Source organism: Chlorocebus sabaeus, chromosome 8, assembly GCF_047675955.1.
Source record: "Chlorocebus sabaeus isolate Y175 chromosome 8, mChlSab1.0.hap1, whole genome shotgun sequence".
Taxonomy (NCBI): domain Eukaryota; kingdom Metazoa; phylum Chordata; class Mammalia; order Primates; family Cercopithecidae; genus Chlorocebus; species Chlorocebus sabaeus.
Window position 1 is genome coordinate 144,445,480 of NC_132911.1, and position 15,972 is coordinate 144,461,451.

Here is a 15,972-nt window from a genome sequence, read left to right on the forward strand (position 1 = left end):
TTTAAAAATTGGATTCTATTAAAATAGCCAGGCTGCTTTAATGCTTTAAAGATCAGAAATTAAAATACACAACTGAAGGAATGTTGAACTGTTGTGAGAAAGATACTCTTGACAATAATTTAAAACAATGCAATACAATTTAATCTGGTATGAATAGGTTAAATTAAAATGTAAATGTAAATGCTACACAGTAAAGGATTGCCCCAAAGTTACAAGAGAAAAACCATACACCTGGAAGTGAATTTTGCTCTCTAAAACATAATATGAAATACTATAGTATGACTGGTCCTTCTTAAACTTACGGCATGTAAAAAATTATCAACAAATACATGAACATGTACTATTACTTACATACTTAAAAAAGTACTCTCACTGTATCTTGCTACTTGCTTCATGAAATGGTTTAATGCTAGTTTTACATATTTACCCACAAAAAATAAAATTTTGGCCAAAAGTCTTTGTGCCATTTAAAAAATGCAAGTACAGTTAGTAAAACACAAAACACAGGGAAAAAAGGAACCACACAGTCTTTAGATGTCAAAGTTACCTGGTCTTTTTATAAAAGCAAACCTTTTCCAGATGAAATACTGACACTTAAAACACTATAGGTTGAATATCTCCTATTCAAAATGCTTGGAACTGGAGTGTTTCAAATTTCAGATGTTTTGGATTTTGGAATGTCTGCATATACATAATGAGGAACCTAGGGGATAGGACCCAAGTCTAAACATGAAATCTGTTTATGTTTCATATACACCTTATACATGTAACCTGAAAGTAATTTCATACAATATTTTAAATAACTTTGTGCACAAAACAAAGATTTGACTGCAACCTGTTACACATGAGGTCAGGTGAGGAAGTTTCGACTTGCTGCAACATGTTGGTCTCAAAAGTTTCAAATTTTGGAGCATTTTGAACTTTGAAGTTCCAGATTAGAAATGCTCAACTTGTACATCGTTTTGAAGCACTATAACTATTTAATGTGAAATTGTATAATCTCTATAATAATCACGGCAAACAGCCATAGACTTGTGTTCGTTTTACAGAATTCTCCAAAAATTTGAAATTTTATATCTTTAGTATAAACATTTAATCAAAATTGTTTTCTAACAACTCATTACTTTCTCTTCCATTGCAGCTACATGATTTATCACAACTTACCTTTGAACTATATTGGGCAGTCAGAGGACACACATTTTAAATCAACAAATTACATCATTTCCTTCCTTGTTCTGTTGCCAAAACACTGGGGTTTTCCTTTGTCCGCATCACAATCATGTATGCTGTCGCTAAGCAACTTTCTCACGATAGCTTGGATTTCAGCACTTATCTGATCAATAGCAATAATGGTGTCCTGATGCTTTGAAGATTTGTGGAAATTCCACTCTTGTAAAGTTTGCTTCATTTATTTAGTTTCCTGTATCTGTTAACACTTCTAATGTACTACCTTCCTCACTCACTTTCATACCTATGTTCATGATTCCTCTATATGTGTGTGTGTCTGTAAGAAATGGGGTGGAGTCTTACGAAGTCACCCAGACTAGAATGTGGTTGCTATTCACAGGCATGATCACAGTACACCACAGCCTCAAATTCCCAGGCTTCAGTGATCCTCCTGCCTCAGCCTCAGAACCATAGGAACACACCACATTGACCAGCTTTGATTTTAATCCCAAAATTATCCCTTAACTTCCCACAACTAAAGGTACACTAAATAAACATTAGTTCCTGCCCTGATACGACCCCAAATGAACCTCTATCAGACACTGCTGATGCTGTAGAGTGCACCGTCCAAAGCTAGAGGTGCACCAGCCACGTGCAGACCCTGCCTGTGCGAGGCCCACAGTACTGCATATGACCTTGGCTGTCAGCAACTCGCCAGGTTGCCTGGGGAGGACAGACAGGTTAAAAGGCCATGTTTAGGACTCTGGCAATTAGTAACTATAAACGATTATAGGAAAACATGATGGGGATGCTCTCCTGGCTTGTGGGTGGGTCAATGAGGTTTCTACAGGAAGTGATGTAGAATGAGACTTAGAAGATGAGTAGGGCTTAGCAAGGAAAAGCGGGTTGGAAGAAGAGTGAATCATGCAAAGACAAAATACTGGCAAAGGCCTTCAGGGAAAAGAAAGAATGTTTGCTCCTGGAATTCAAAAAAAAGTTCAGTGTACCTGAGGAATAGTATGAGGAGTAACAAAAACCAAGGCTAAAGTGAGCAGGGAACAATCACACGGGCTCCTGAAAGCTAGGTTAAGAATACTGCAAAATATCCTAAGAGCAAGAGTAGGTCATCTAAGATATTTAATTAGGAAAGCTTCCTCAAGCTGTAGCACAGAGCACGGATAGGCTAAGGAGCAACACTGGACAGAGACTGATTTAGCAGAAGTACACAGAAAAGAGTTAATGTAGCAGGACTGTGACTGACTTTACACGATTGTCCCTTGCCTGGTATCTGGGAACTCAGATTTTCACGGAGTTGCCACCATCCCCTGACAGGTATGGTACACTATGCCCAAAATGTTTGTACAAAAAATGTGGTTTATGCTGAACTATTGCTTTCCCTCTGGGAGTCTGGAGTTTGGATGCATGCCAGGCAGAGAGTGTACATATAAAGAACCCCCAGTAAAAACCCTGGGCACCAAGTCTCTATCGAGCTTTCTCAGTAGGCAACATTTCACACAGGTCGTCATAATCCATTGCTGGGGAATTCAGAGTGTCCTGTGGCCTCCACTGGGAAGGGACCCTTGGAAGCTTGTGTCTGGTTTTCCATGGACTTCACCCCATGCGCCTTCATCCTTTGCTGATTCTGCTTTGTATCTATCTGTTGTAATATATCATAGCTGAGTCTTGTGACTCCTAGATCTTGGGGACCCCCAACACAGGAGTGTACTTGGGTAGCCCAGATAGCTAAACACAGGGGAGACACAGTGGGAAGGTGGTGAAGCAGATGGATCCATTTAGAACATGGAACTGGAGGAAATAGTAATGGACTGGCTACGGAGAACAAGGAGAGGGACAGAACAAAGCTCAGGCCTTACCCTCTCTATTCCAGTGGCCTCTTAGGTTCACTGTTCCTCTTTAGTGTCTTGGAAAGTGCAAACATCTCTGCAAGCACTTACCACACAGCTATAACTGTGTGTTTACCTGTGTATCCGATTGCCTAGATTTTAGCACTCATATCTTAGTCCCCAGTTCCTAGCAAATTGGCTGAGAATATAAAATTATATAAGTTATTTTGGTATTACTATTTGATTCTTTTAATTTTGTAGATCAACATACCTACTATGAAATTCAGGAAATAAACAAGAAAATTAACATAAATTATTTCTTTTAATTTTCATACTTGTAAAATAGCCAGAATGCCACATATTTTCAGGTTCTTGTAAAGATTAGCAATAACATATGAAGCAAATATTTAACAACAGGCTCTCGATATTATGATTATTCTTTAGCTCTCCCATAAAACTTAAAGGAAAAATTGAAACTTTTTGATTAAGCCTAAATACTTAATAAAATTTAAAACTGACTTGATTTCTTTCTAGAATTGTTTCCTAGTTCCTTGATCATGTATATTGAATTTAATTTTTTTAGGAAAATGAATAAAGCATGGAAATTTCCTTAAACTTCCCAACAAAACAAAATAACAGTAAAAAAAAGTGCAGTACTTACTTTGGTATTGATGGCAAAGCCCGTTCACCTTCTGCGGGGAAAAAGACAAGAGATGTATAAGGTTCTTTTCACTCCTTTTGAAAAGATGGTGCCTAGATTCAGGGAGGAAGGATGAGGCCTATGTTGGTATTCCAGCAATGACCCTTTAAAGAAAGTTGCTACACCGTCTACCTTAGGTTCTCATGGTTTTATTTTCAATATTTATAACAAACATACACTGACTATTAGATACAATTGTTTAAAGGGTACTTGTTGCGGGAAGTCAGGGACCCCAAACGGAGGGACCAGCTGAAGCCACGGCAGAAGAACATAAATTGTGAAGATTTCACGGACATTTATTAGTTCCCCAAATTAATACTTTTATAATTTCTTATGCCTGTATTTACTGCAATCTCTGAACATAAATTGTGAAGATTTTGTGGACACTTATCACTTCCCCAATCAATACCCTTGTGATTTCCTCTGCCTGTCTTTACTTTAATCTCTTAATCCCTTCAGTTATCTTCTTCATAAGCTGAGGAGGATGAATGTAGCCTCAGGACCCTGTGAGGATTGTGTCAACTGCACAAATTGTTTGTAGAGCATGTGTGTTTGAACAATATGAAATCTGGGCATCTTAAAAAAAGAACAGGATAACAGCAATGTTCAGGGAACAAGAGAGGTAACTTTGAACTGGCCGGAACACAGCCATATTTCTCCTCTTTCAAAAGCAAATAGGAGAAATATCGCTGAATTTTTTTTCTCAGCAAGGAACATCCCTGAGAAACAGAATGCGCCCTGAGGGTAGGCCTATGAACGACCCCCTAAAGGCATGCCGTCTTTTATGGTCGAAGCTAAAGGGATGAAATAAGCCCCCATCTCCTGTAGCTGAAGGGAAGAAACAAGCCCCGGTCTCCTGTACCACTCCCAGGCTTATTAGGACAAGGAAAATTCCCACCTAATAAATTATGGTCAGGCAGGTTGTCTGCTCTCAAACCCTGTTTCCTGATAAGAGAAACTATTCCAATGAATAGAAAAAGAGGGAATCCTCCCTAACTCATTTTATGAGGCCAACGTCATCCTGATACCAAAGCCTGGCAGAGACACAACAAAAAAAGAGAATTTTAGACCAATATCCCTGATGAACATCGATGCAAAAATCCTCAATAAAATACTGGCAAACCAGATTCAGCAGCACATCAAAAAGCTTATCCACCATGATCAAGTGGGCTTCATCCCTGGGATGTAAGGCTGGTTCAACATACACAAATCAATAAACGTAATCCAGCATATAAACAGAACCAAAGACAAAAACCACATGATTATCTCAATAGATGCAGAAAAGGCCTTTGACAAAATTCAACAGCTCTTCATGCTAAAAACGCTCAATAAATTCGGTATTGATGGAACGTATCTCAAAATCATAAGAGCTATTTATGACAAACCCACAGCCAATATCATACTGAATGGGCAAAAACTGGAAAAATTCCCTTTGAAAACTGGCACAAGACAGCGATGCCCTCTCTCACCACTCCTATTCAACATAGTGTTGGAAGTTCTGGCTAGGGCAATCAGGCAAGAGAAAGAAATCAAGGGTATTCAGTTAGGAAAAGAAGAAGTCAAATTGTCCTTGTTTGCAGATGACATGACTGTATATTTAGAAAACCCCATTGTCTCAGCCCAAAATCTCCTTAAGCTGATAAGAAACTTCAGCAGGATACAAAATAAATGAGCAAAAAGTCTCAGGATACAAAATAAATGTGCAAAAATCACAAGCATTCTTATACACCAGTAACAGACAAACAGAGAGCCAAATCATGAATGAACTTCCATTCACAATTGCTTCAAAGAGAATAAAACACCTAGGAATCCAACTTACAAGGGATGTAAAGGACCTCTTCAAGGAGAACTACAAACCACTGCTCAGTGAAATCAAAGAGGACACAAACAAATGGAAGAACATACCATGCTCATGGATAGGAAGAATCAATATTGTGAAAATGGCCATACTGCCCAAGGTTATTTATAGATTCAATGCCATCCCCATCAAGCTACCAATGAGTTTCTTCATAGAATTGGAAAAAACTGCTTTAAAGTTCATATGGAAGCAAAAAAGAGCCCGCATTGCCAAGACAATCCTAAGTCAAAAGAACAAAGCTGGAGGTATCACGCTACCTGACTTCAAACTATGCTACAAGGCTACAGTAACCAAAACAGCATGGTACTGGTACCAAAACAGAGATATAGACCAATGGAACAGAACAGAGCCCTCAGAAATAATACCACACATCTACAGCCATCTGATCTTTGATAAACCTGACAAAAACAAGAAATGGGGAAAAGATTCCCTATTTAATAAACGGTGCTGGGAAAATTGGCTAGCCATAAGTAGAAAGTTGAAACTGGATCCTTTTCTTACTCCTTATATGAAAATTAATTCAAGATGGATTAGAGACTTAAATGTTAGACCTAATACCATAAAAACCCTAGAAGAAAACCTAGGTAATACCATTCAGGACATAGGCACAGGCAAGGACTTCATGTCTAAAACACCAAAAGCAACGGCAACAAAAGCCAAAATTGACAAATGGGATCTAATTAAACTAAAGAGCTTCTGCACAGCAAAAGAAACTACCATCAGAGCGAACACGCAACCTACAGAATGGGAGAAAATTTTTGCTATCTACTCATCTGACAAAGGGCTAGTATCTAGAACCTACAAAGAACTCAAACAAATTTACAAGAAAAAAACAACCCCATCAAAAAGCGGGCAAAGGAAATGAACAGACATTTCTCAAAAGAAGACATTCATACAGCCAGCAGACACATGAAAAAATGCTCATCATCACTGGCCATCAGAGAAAGGCAAATCAAAACCACAATGAGATACCATCTCACACCAGTTAGAATGGCAATCATTAAACAGGAAACAACAGGTGCTAGAGGGGATGTGGAGAAATAGGAACACTTTTACACTGTTGGTGGGATTGTAAACTAGTTCAACCATTATGGAAAACAGTATGGCGATTCCTCAAGGATCTAGAACTAGAAGTACCATATGACCCAGCCATCCTATTACTGGCTATATACCCAAAGGATTATAAATCATGCTGCTATAAAGACACATGCACATGTATGTTTACTGCGGCACTATTCACAATAGCAAAGACTTGGAATCAACCCTAATGTCCATCAGTGACAGACTGGATTAAGAAAACGTGCACATATACACCATGGAATACTATGCAGCCATAAAAAAGGATGAGTTTGTGTCCTTGGTAGGGACATGGATGTAGCTGGAAACCATCATTCTCAGCAAACTATCGCAAGAACAGAAAACCAAACACCGCATGTTCTCACTCATAGGTGGGAACCGAACAATGAGATCACTTGGACTCGGGAAGGGGAACATAACACACCGGGGCCTATCATGGGGAGGGGGGAGGGTGGAGGGATGGCATTGGGAGTTATATCTGATGTAAATGATGAGTTGATGGGTGCTGACGAGTTGATGGGTGCAGCACACCAACATGGCACAAGTATACATATGTAACAAACCTGCACGTTATGCACATGTACCCTAGAACTTAAAGTATAATAATAATAATAATAAAAGATGTTATCAATGACAATGTGTGCCCGAAACTTCATTAGCAATTTTAATTTCGCCCCATCCTGTGGTCCTGTGATCTCGCCCTGCCTCCATTTGCTTTGTGATATTTTATTACCTTGTGAAGTATGTGATCTCTGTGACCCACATCCTATTCGTGCACTCCCTCCCCTTTTGAAAATCGCTAATAAAAAGTTGCTGGTTTTATGCCTCAGGGAACATCACGGAATCTGCCGACATGTGACATCCAGCTTTAAATTTCTCTCTCTTGTGCTCTTTCCCTTTATTTCTCAAACTAGCCGAGACACTTAGGAAATAGAAAAGAACCCATGTTAACCATCGGGAGCGGGTTCTCCCGATACATACGGCCTAATCCTAATAAAGAACTAAGATGCTAAGTTGGTAAAAGACTTCGTTCGCAGGAAACTAAAAGATGAAGGGTTTCTTAAGATTAGTCAACACTCCTTGTCAAAGGACCAGGCATTTTGCATTTTGATAAAACTACTCACTAGTAACAACAGACAAACCTGTGCAGGAAGCACAGAGAAACAGAAGGAAAACAATTCCACAGGTGTGTGTGGCTGCCAATGGAATGAATGTATAAGAGAAGTCAAGCCTCGGAGCTGTCACCCAAAGGAGCCGTGCACGTGGCTGGCTGGAAGGTGAGCCAGGCAGCTATCTACAGTGTTCAGGGTGAGCTCCTTTTTTGCTGAGCAGGACACAGTGACTGGCTCATGCTGGCCTGACCACAGTGAAGCTGAGGACTTTGTTCAATGGTGAGGGAGACTCACTCTTTCCTGCAGCCTTAATTTTGCAAACCAGGAAACATGGAGCCCTCCCTGGTTTAACCTCTTTAATTTGAATTAATGTAACAGCCCCCTACTGGTCCTCTCTGCCAATCCATCTGAGCTAAATGATTTCAGAATAAACTTCCCAAATTACAAATTCATCGATCAAGCAAGTTATTATGCTTAACATTTTAGTGTCTCTCAAAAACTTTCAGGATGAGATTTAAACACCCCAGCTTAATTTACGAGGCACTGCTTCACTTCGCTCAGCACACAAACATTGTTCTGGCTGTCATCTTTGCATTGTGTCTGTGGAGTGGCATGGGAGGCTGAGGAGGCACCCATCTACCACTCACCACTCTGGTGCCCTTCTAGGCAGCTCCTTGGTGACACCTCTTGTGTAGTCACACTTGCTGTCCACAGTTCCTCTCCTTGCATTTGCCCTTGAATTCATTCTAATCAGTTCCCCCCACCCCCATACACGGAAAATACTCTTTCAGCATCTCCAATGACATCTGCCTTGCTAAACCCAATTGTTCACTTACAGTTAGCAATTAACACAGCTCATCACTCTGTCCTTCTGAGAGCTTCCCACCCTGGGCCTCCTGAACCTTGTACTATATTCTCATGGTTTTCTTCTGTCCTCTCAGGGCACCTCTTCTTCGTCTTCTTTATTGGTTCCTCCTTATCTCCCTGGCCTGAAGAGCACGCAGTGCTCACATCTGTACCTCTTAACCTCACTTCCTTGGTAACCTCATCCAGTTTCAAAGCGTCAAATACCACCCACACTTTGCAGCTCCCAAACGCATACCTCTAGCTTGGACCTCTCGCCTGACCTGAACTTCTCCATCTGGTTGTCTACCTGACACCTCCCTCTGGATGTCTGAAAGTTGCTGGGACTTGCCGATATTCAGAACTGAGTCCTGGTGGGTGCACCTGCATACTACCCATTGTTCACGTGGAGCCAGCAGTCATCACAGGGCCTCGCTGCTCCCCAGTCCATACCCAGTGCAGCAAATGCGAGGCTTTGCTATCCAACTCTATCCAAAGTCCTCTTGTCACTGTCATTCCAGAACCCCTGACCCAAACATCACTTGCCTACATCATGGTAATAGAATCCTGATTGGTCCCTCTACTTTATCTGTACCCAGGCCGACCTACCGTGGTCTATTCTCAGCACGGCAGCCAGAGTACTTATTCTAGAACATAAACCAGATCACATTAACTCCTCTCTTCACACCCTCCACTGGCTTCCCAAATCACTGCGTACAAGCCAAAGCCCTTACAATGCCTTTACATCCTGACCAACCACCAGCCCTGGGATCACCCCCCTAGGCATTCTAGTGACCTGGGTCTCTGCTGTTCCAGGTATGCTTCCTAGCACTCCCCAGCCTTTAATAGGGAATAGCCAGATATCCTTGTAGGTTCTGTTTTCCATCCCTTCAGGTGCGACTCTCTCAGTGGGACCTTCCCTGACAACCTTATTTAAAATTGTATCCCTTACATTCTTCCCTGTCTTATTTTTCTCGATACAGCTCAACACCATTTGATATATTATATGCTACAGTATTTATTTTCTCTATTAATTTACTCTGTTTATTTCATGTATGTCCTCACCTACAAGAAATTTCCATGCATGCAAAACCTTGTCTATTTTGTTTGCTGCTACAACCTCTATCCTAGAACTGTGCCTGGAAAATGGGAGGAGCTCAACAACTACATGTTGAAAACATGCAGTGTTTGGTCTGGCCAATCTGGCTTTTCGGTATTACTCGTCACTATTCCCTGATTCTATACTGCTGCACATTGTATTCCCCTGAACATACCACACATGCCTTGAAAGGTGCTCTTCCTTCATTCGGGTAGAAACATTCCTCAATATTTCAAAGCTCAATTCAAGTTCTATTTCCTGTAGGGAGCCCTTCCTGGAATACCTCAATCTGCACTGAGTGGCATCCTCTATGTTTCTGTTGCATCCACAGAGTATTTGCCACATATCATACTTCTCCACAGACTATTCAACCTGCCTAAGGTTACGGTAAGACTTAAGCTGCCCAATGGCATCCCTAATACCTAGCGGAGTATCTGGCACTTGGGAGACTCTCCGACCACTGTTTGGTAAAGAAAGAAAAAAATCAGCCTAGGACCCCATGTTACTCTTTCTGAAAAACTTTAATTCTTCTAATTTGCAGAGATGGTTGTGAGGCTTAACGCTATATATATACAACTCACTGCACATCATAGGAATTCAAGCCAAACTGCAAGCCATCACTTGTTGACATTTTGAACATCTATTTCAAGCAAAATAACCAAGTCACACCAGGAAGACCAAATTCAGAGTAACTGAAAAGACCTGATAAGTTTATTATCCCATGAACATGACCACCACCCACCACCAGCACCACCACCTTACTCATACCCAAACTGTTAATAATATAGCCTTTCAAATGATACATTAGTGTGATTTCTCTTTGCACTCTGTTGAAATTTCTATTTCCTGAAAGAAAAAGGAATCCATTATTATATTTTTGGCTAATAGGAGACTTCCTAAGTAGCTGGGCGTGGGTAGAAAGGCAGGTATAAAGAAGGAGATAAGCAACAGAAGGATTCTGAGAGAATATTTTTATAAAGAGAATAATGGAATACAGAAAAATGGCAACAGACACCATCAGTAGAAGCAGCATTTAAGAAAACCCTAAGGACTCACTACCTAAAATGTCTAATTCTGGGAGTTAATGTTTTTGTTCAAATGTACTTCCATTCTTCTTAGAAGTCTTCATTAACTGAAACTGGTGACTTAACTTACCAGACATTTTAATGCTTATAAATACAAAAGTTTGGAGACATACACACACATTTACATGTAGGTTTTTAATACATTAATAGAGCTATTTTTTAAACAGCTGCGTAGTATTACATCATGTATGCATACTCCCTCATTTATTAATTTTTGCTCATTTTTTGCTATTATAAACAATGCAATAGTGAATATCCTCCTCAGGTCAGTGGTTTGTATGACTGATTTCCAAGAGGCAGACAAATGGGCAGAGTACTCCTAAACTGTCTTCTGAAAATGTACCAATTTACAATGACATAAGCATGAGAGTGTATTCTCCAGAAGTCTTGCCAGTGGTGGTTATCAGGTTTCTTTAGTCAACATAATAAATATAAAATGAAATATATCACTGTATCCATATATTCACTGAACATTTGTGTGTCCATTCCTCTAAAAGGTAACCCATTTTTATACTAGCTTGTCTTTTACTGAATGAGCTGGAAGAATACTTGAAAATGAGAAATTTTAATTACTTGTTATATGTGTCATAGATATTTTCCCCTGTCATCATAGCTTTAAAAATGTTACCTTGTACTAAACGAATTGTTTTAATTATGTAATTGTGCTCACTTCAGCAGCACTTAAGTGTTTTAATTATGTAATTAAATATAACAATTTTATTTTTATATCTTCGGGAATTGATGTCATGCTTAGAAGCATTCACTCCCTCCCTTGAAATGTACAGTATTCACCATCATTCTATACATAGAAAACCTACTTAAAAGTATGTAATTACAACTCTGTATTACACTATTCACTTTCCTCTGAAAAAATATTACTACAGAATTTTACTAACACTGCAAAATTGATTGTAAACTTTCTTTCAGGTAAGGTGTAGGTTAGATAATGTCCTACAGTAAGGGCCAAGGTTATGCAGACTGTGGTGGAACGTAGTCCAGGACAATTTGGCTTGTGGCTCTTACTATGGTCTCCCCAGTAAAATCACCTTTTATTTTTATTTTCAGACACAGTGTGCCCAGGATGGTCTCAGATACCTGGCCTCAGGGATTCTCCTGTGTAGCTGGAATTACAGACATGAGCCACTATGACAAGGTAACATCCCTTTTAAAAAGCACTTTATAAATCCAAAGTAACTACGGTAGATCAAAGAACTAACAAAATGCATCTGGGCACACCCAGTTCACATGTAGAATGTACTGATCACTTATTACTGTCATGCTATGTTATGCATATACACGTATACATGTATAAGTAGTTTATGATCTAGAGAAGACAGATGGGCATATATAATTATTATGTAAAGCATGTTTCCAGGAAAATGGTACATTAGAGTTGTAGAAACATGTTTAACATTTGAATTCTTAAAAAATCTCAATTAAAAAATGTACACGTGCTGTGTCAACATGTATTTCTAACTACAACCCACTAAAGATGTTTGATGTTTGCCTTTAATATTATTTTAACTAGGCAATATATCTTCACCTTAGGGATCTACGATGAAATACTTATATAATACATAAACATGCTATGATTGAGAATAAGAAAATTATCAAGTTTAATAATTCATTTTATAAAGACAATATAAAATTGGAAACAACCAATACCCTATCTAGCTTTTCATGACAAGTATTTTCATTAATGCTCTTTTCATATGAACAAATAGCTTAAAAAGCATCACATTTCATGTTTGATATCAAAATGTTTCTCCCTAGAGATCAAAAAAAGCTAGCTAATAGCGAAATCAATATAGGAAGATGTTTACGTTTTAAACATGGAAGGCTCATTTAATGCCTGACATACCAATGTTATTTTTAAATGTGTATTTCAAGGACCTTTTGGTAAAATGAAGATAAAAGACAAAAAATTATTTACTAAAAAGGAAATGGTCACTCTATCACATTTAACATTTTTCCTAAATTGCTATCTTTATGTAAAGAAATTATCTGAAAACATTTAAATAATATTCATAAGGCATATACTCCTGTTTAAAGTATAAAGTGTGACACTGGAAGAAGAAAATGTCAAAAATAAAAATAAAAAATAAAGCACAAAGTGAAAAATCAAGACCTATAGCTGCAAAGGCTTTAACTGAGAGTAACTTTAGAGATTTCTGAAAGCAACTTCATTCCTCTGTTTTATACAAAGAAAACTTAGGAAAAATATACGAATAGGCCTTACTGGTGTGATCACTGTGGGAAAAACGCTTTTTCTCTAGAAAAAGCCACGTCCTGGAATCACACAGATTTATGTTTACTCAGCAAAGGCTCATGGCTTCAGTTGCTGTTTTCAGGGCACAGCACCATCACTTACCTCTTTTGAGATATATAAATAAAGGCTCCAATGACTCCTCTCTACAAAACACACAACACACACATATACCTCCCATGCAAACACCATCCCTTTCTCAAACTGCTTTGTAAACAGAGCACTTCCCTCCTGGGCAAGGCTGGATCCTCTGCATTTCTATCTGCTTCACTTGGGCTTTGGCCTTTTCTCTATCCTCATCACTGTTTAATACAATTCTGCTGACTTGAACACACATCACACAACACTTCAGGATTTTTTTTTCCCTCTACAATCATCCTAGTCACTGAGGTGAGTGCTAGAAGGGGTCTTGGCAATAAGGACAAAACCCACATTCAGAGTCCCCACTTCCACAGTGTGAGCTCCTTTACAGTTACTCTTTGGGACGTGTCTAACAACCCTACAAAGTAGGTATCACTCTTTTACAGATGAGGTATCTCAAAGTCTAGGTTAAAACAGTGTCAAGATCAGACCAAACTAGTAGCAACAACAGGAACAACAATATAACTAAAATCTATGAGCATCAAGTGTGCTAGGCATAGTTCCAAGCCTATAAACAAATAAGTCCTTTATCCTCCTAATACTATAGAAGATAGTTACTGTTCTTCATGTTTGACAGATAACAGAACCGAGACACAGAAAAGTAATTTATAGATGGTGTCACAGAGGACTCATGATTTGAACTTAAGTCCCATAATTTCCAAATTCAGTCTTTTCCTGCTTCACATTATGTATGCTATTATCCTGCTGGGAATATTTTCATTTGATTCTTTCAGAAATCCAAATCCTCAAAAGCATTCCTCATTATATGCTTGCAGAAACTCCGCACCGTTTTCATAGTGATGTTTCTAGGATATTTATTCATTCTAACCTTTGATTTTTTAACATCATGACTTAGAATGTATTTTGTTCTTCAAATGGTCTAAGCTTTTGAGATATATAAGAAAAAATAGAAAGGATACTTTATTTACAGTGAGTTACAAGGGATTCCTTTTTTTAAACCCAGAATTTTATTTAAACCCAAAAGTTTAAAAATACTAATGTATTTAAAAATAGTAATGGTAATTTAGAAAATCCTCTAAGTAGGTAGCTCAAAACACATACAATGTTTTTTTTAAGGCTCTATTCAAACCCAGCTCCCGGCTTGTGGAAGGTGTGAAATGGATCACCATCCCTAGAAAAGTAAGTACTCAGATTATACTGAGCTGAATTATTCATTTGGTTTTCATTTTTACAGTTACCTAAAAGAGGATAAACAGGCTGTTAGGGGCAAGCTCAGGTAATTATTTGGTAGAAATGTAATTGGGAATGCTCAGAAACAGCACCTCACCTTTCTGGGGTCTGATGATAAATGACTGCGAGGCTCCATTCACCAGCCGGCAATACCCATCTATCAGGTCAGCCATATTCTCCGCAATGGTTAGGGATGGTGCCGTCACTGTCAGAGGCTAAAGGAGAATAGACCAAGAAAACAGACTTTATTGTTCTTCCCTGTAAGCAAAGGGCAGCTGTGCTATGACATCAGACATCTCTATACACTTGAAAACAGAGAAGAGTGGGAATGAAACAAGATTTGTCATAAGATTTGAGAAAGGAAATCTGATATTTAAGGACATTATTCCTAGAATATGTGACAAACGCAAACCCAGATGAAAATAGAAAAATCTTTTAAACTGGGGCTCTAGAATAAATATAGACGAAAAAAATATTTTCCTTCAGAATGTCTGGCCCCTCTGACATACTCCAGTTAAGGGAAGAATTCAGACAATCAGCAAGTTAAAGTATGACTTCTATCAGAAACTCATGTGGACTAAATTTTTTATCAACCATCCATCATAATTTCTAATGTAAAAGAAAATTAGTATTTGTTTAATCTCTAGAATCAACAAGAGTTCCTAGAGCCCCTCAGAAGTCACCAAACTCACAGAAACACAGGGCAGAAGAGTGATGAGGCATCCGCCTAAGTGAGGAGTGCTGCAAATAAAGCTACCCAGAGAACTGGCCATAACAGACCAAAGAATCCTGGTGTGCTGATGGAAACAGATGAGCTTCAAAAAACATGCTTTACACACCAGCACAACCGTGTGTGCCACCAGACTGTCCAGATCCTTTCACACATGAGTATATTTTGTCCATCTTGCAGAAAGGACCACATTAGGCAGCATTTGCCAAATGGCTCTTTCTCATGCCACTTGTTTTAAATCACTGTTGCCTGTTAAGAATATAGGCTTTGGATCCAGACTGTTTGGGTATGAACCCCATCTCTGTCAATTACTTGATATGGCCAACCTCTTATGCCCCAGTTTCCTCAACTACAGAATGAGGTTAACCAAAGTATATCTAAGTATTTACTTCCTTGGTTGTGAGAATGACACAGCTTCTCTTGGCTTCTGCGTAAAGAACCACGGGTAGCATGTGCCCAGTATCAGGTACTGCTGCTGTTATAATTATTATAATCATATAATAATAATTATTATAATCATGTAATAATTATTTCTACCCAGAGAATACCATGGACAACACAGTGTGGAAATTAACTCAGTTTACAGTATATATACAGTCAATGCACCACATAACAATGTTCTGGTCAATGATGGTCCACATATACAATGGTGGTTCCATAAGATTTATATAATGGAGCTAAGAATTCCTATTGCCGGGTATGCCATAGCCATCCTGAAGTTGTAATGCTCATGTTTGTGGTGAAGCTGCTGTAAAAAAAATCTACTGTGCTGCCAGTCTTATAAAAGTACAGCACATACAACTATGTACAGCACATAATACTGGATAATGACTATGTTACTGGTTTATGTATTTACTGG

General features: G+C 38.8%; 1 protein-coding gene across 35 annotated transcripts in view; it reads right to left on the reverse strand.

The window, feature by feature from the left end:
* The window catches only part of PTK2 (protein tyrosine kinase 2), a 355,066-nt gene that overhangs the window by 139,339 nt on the left and 199,755 nt on the right, over positions 1-15,972 (reverse strand). For all 35 annotated transcript variants that reach the window (XR_012093771.1, XM_073018384.1, XM_073018416.1 and 32 more), the window contains 2 exons: positions 14,481-14,598; positions 3,673-3,703 (listed from right to left, as the gene is read on the reverse strand). Coding sequence is in view for 34 of the 35 variants with exons in the window: in XM_073018384.1 (XP_072874485.1) it covers positions 3,673-3,703; positions 14,481-14,598 (149 nt within the window). In the remaining variant the exon portion in view is untranslated. The remainder of the gene's footprint in view (positions 1-3,672; positions 3,704-14,480; positions 14,599-15,972) is intronic.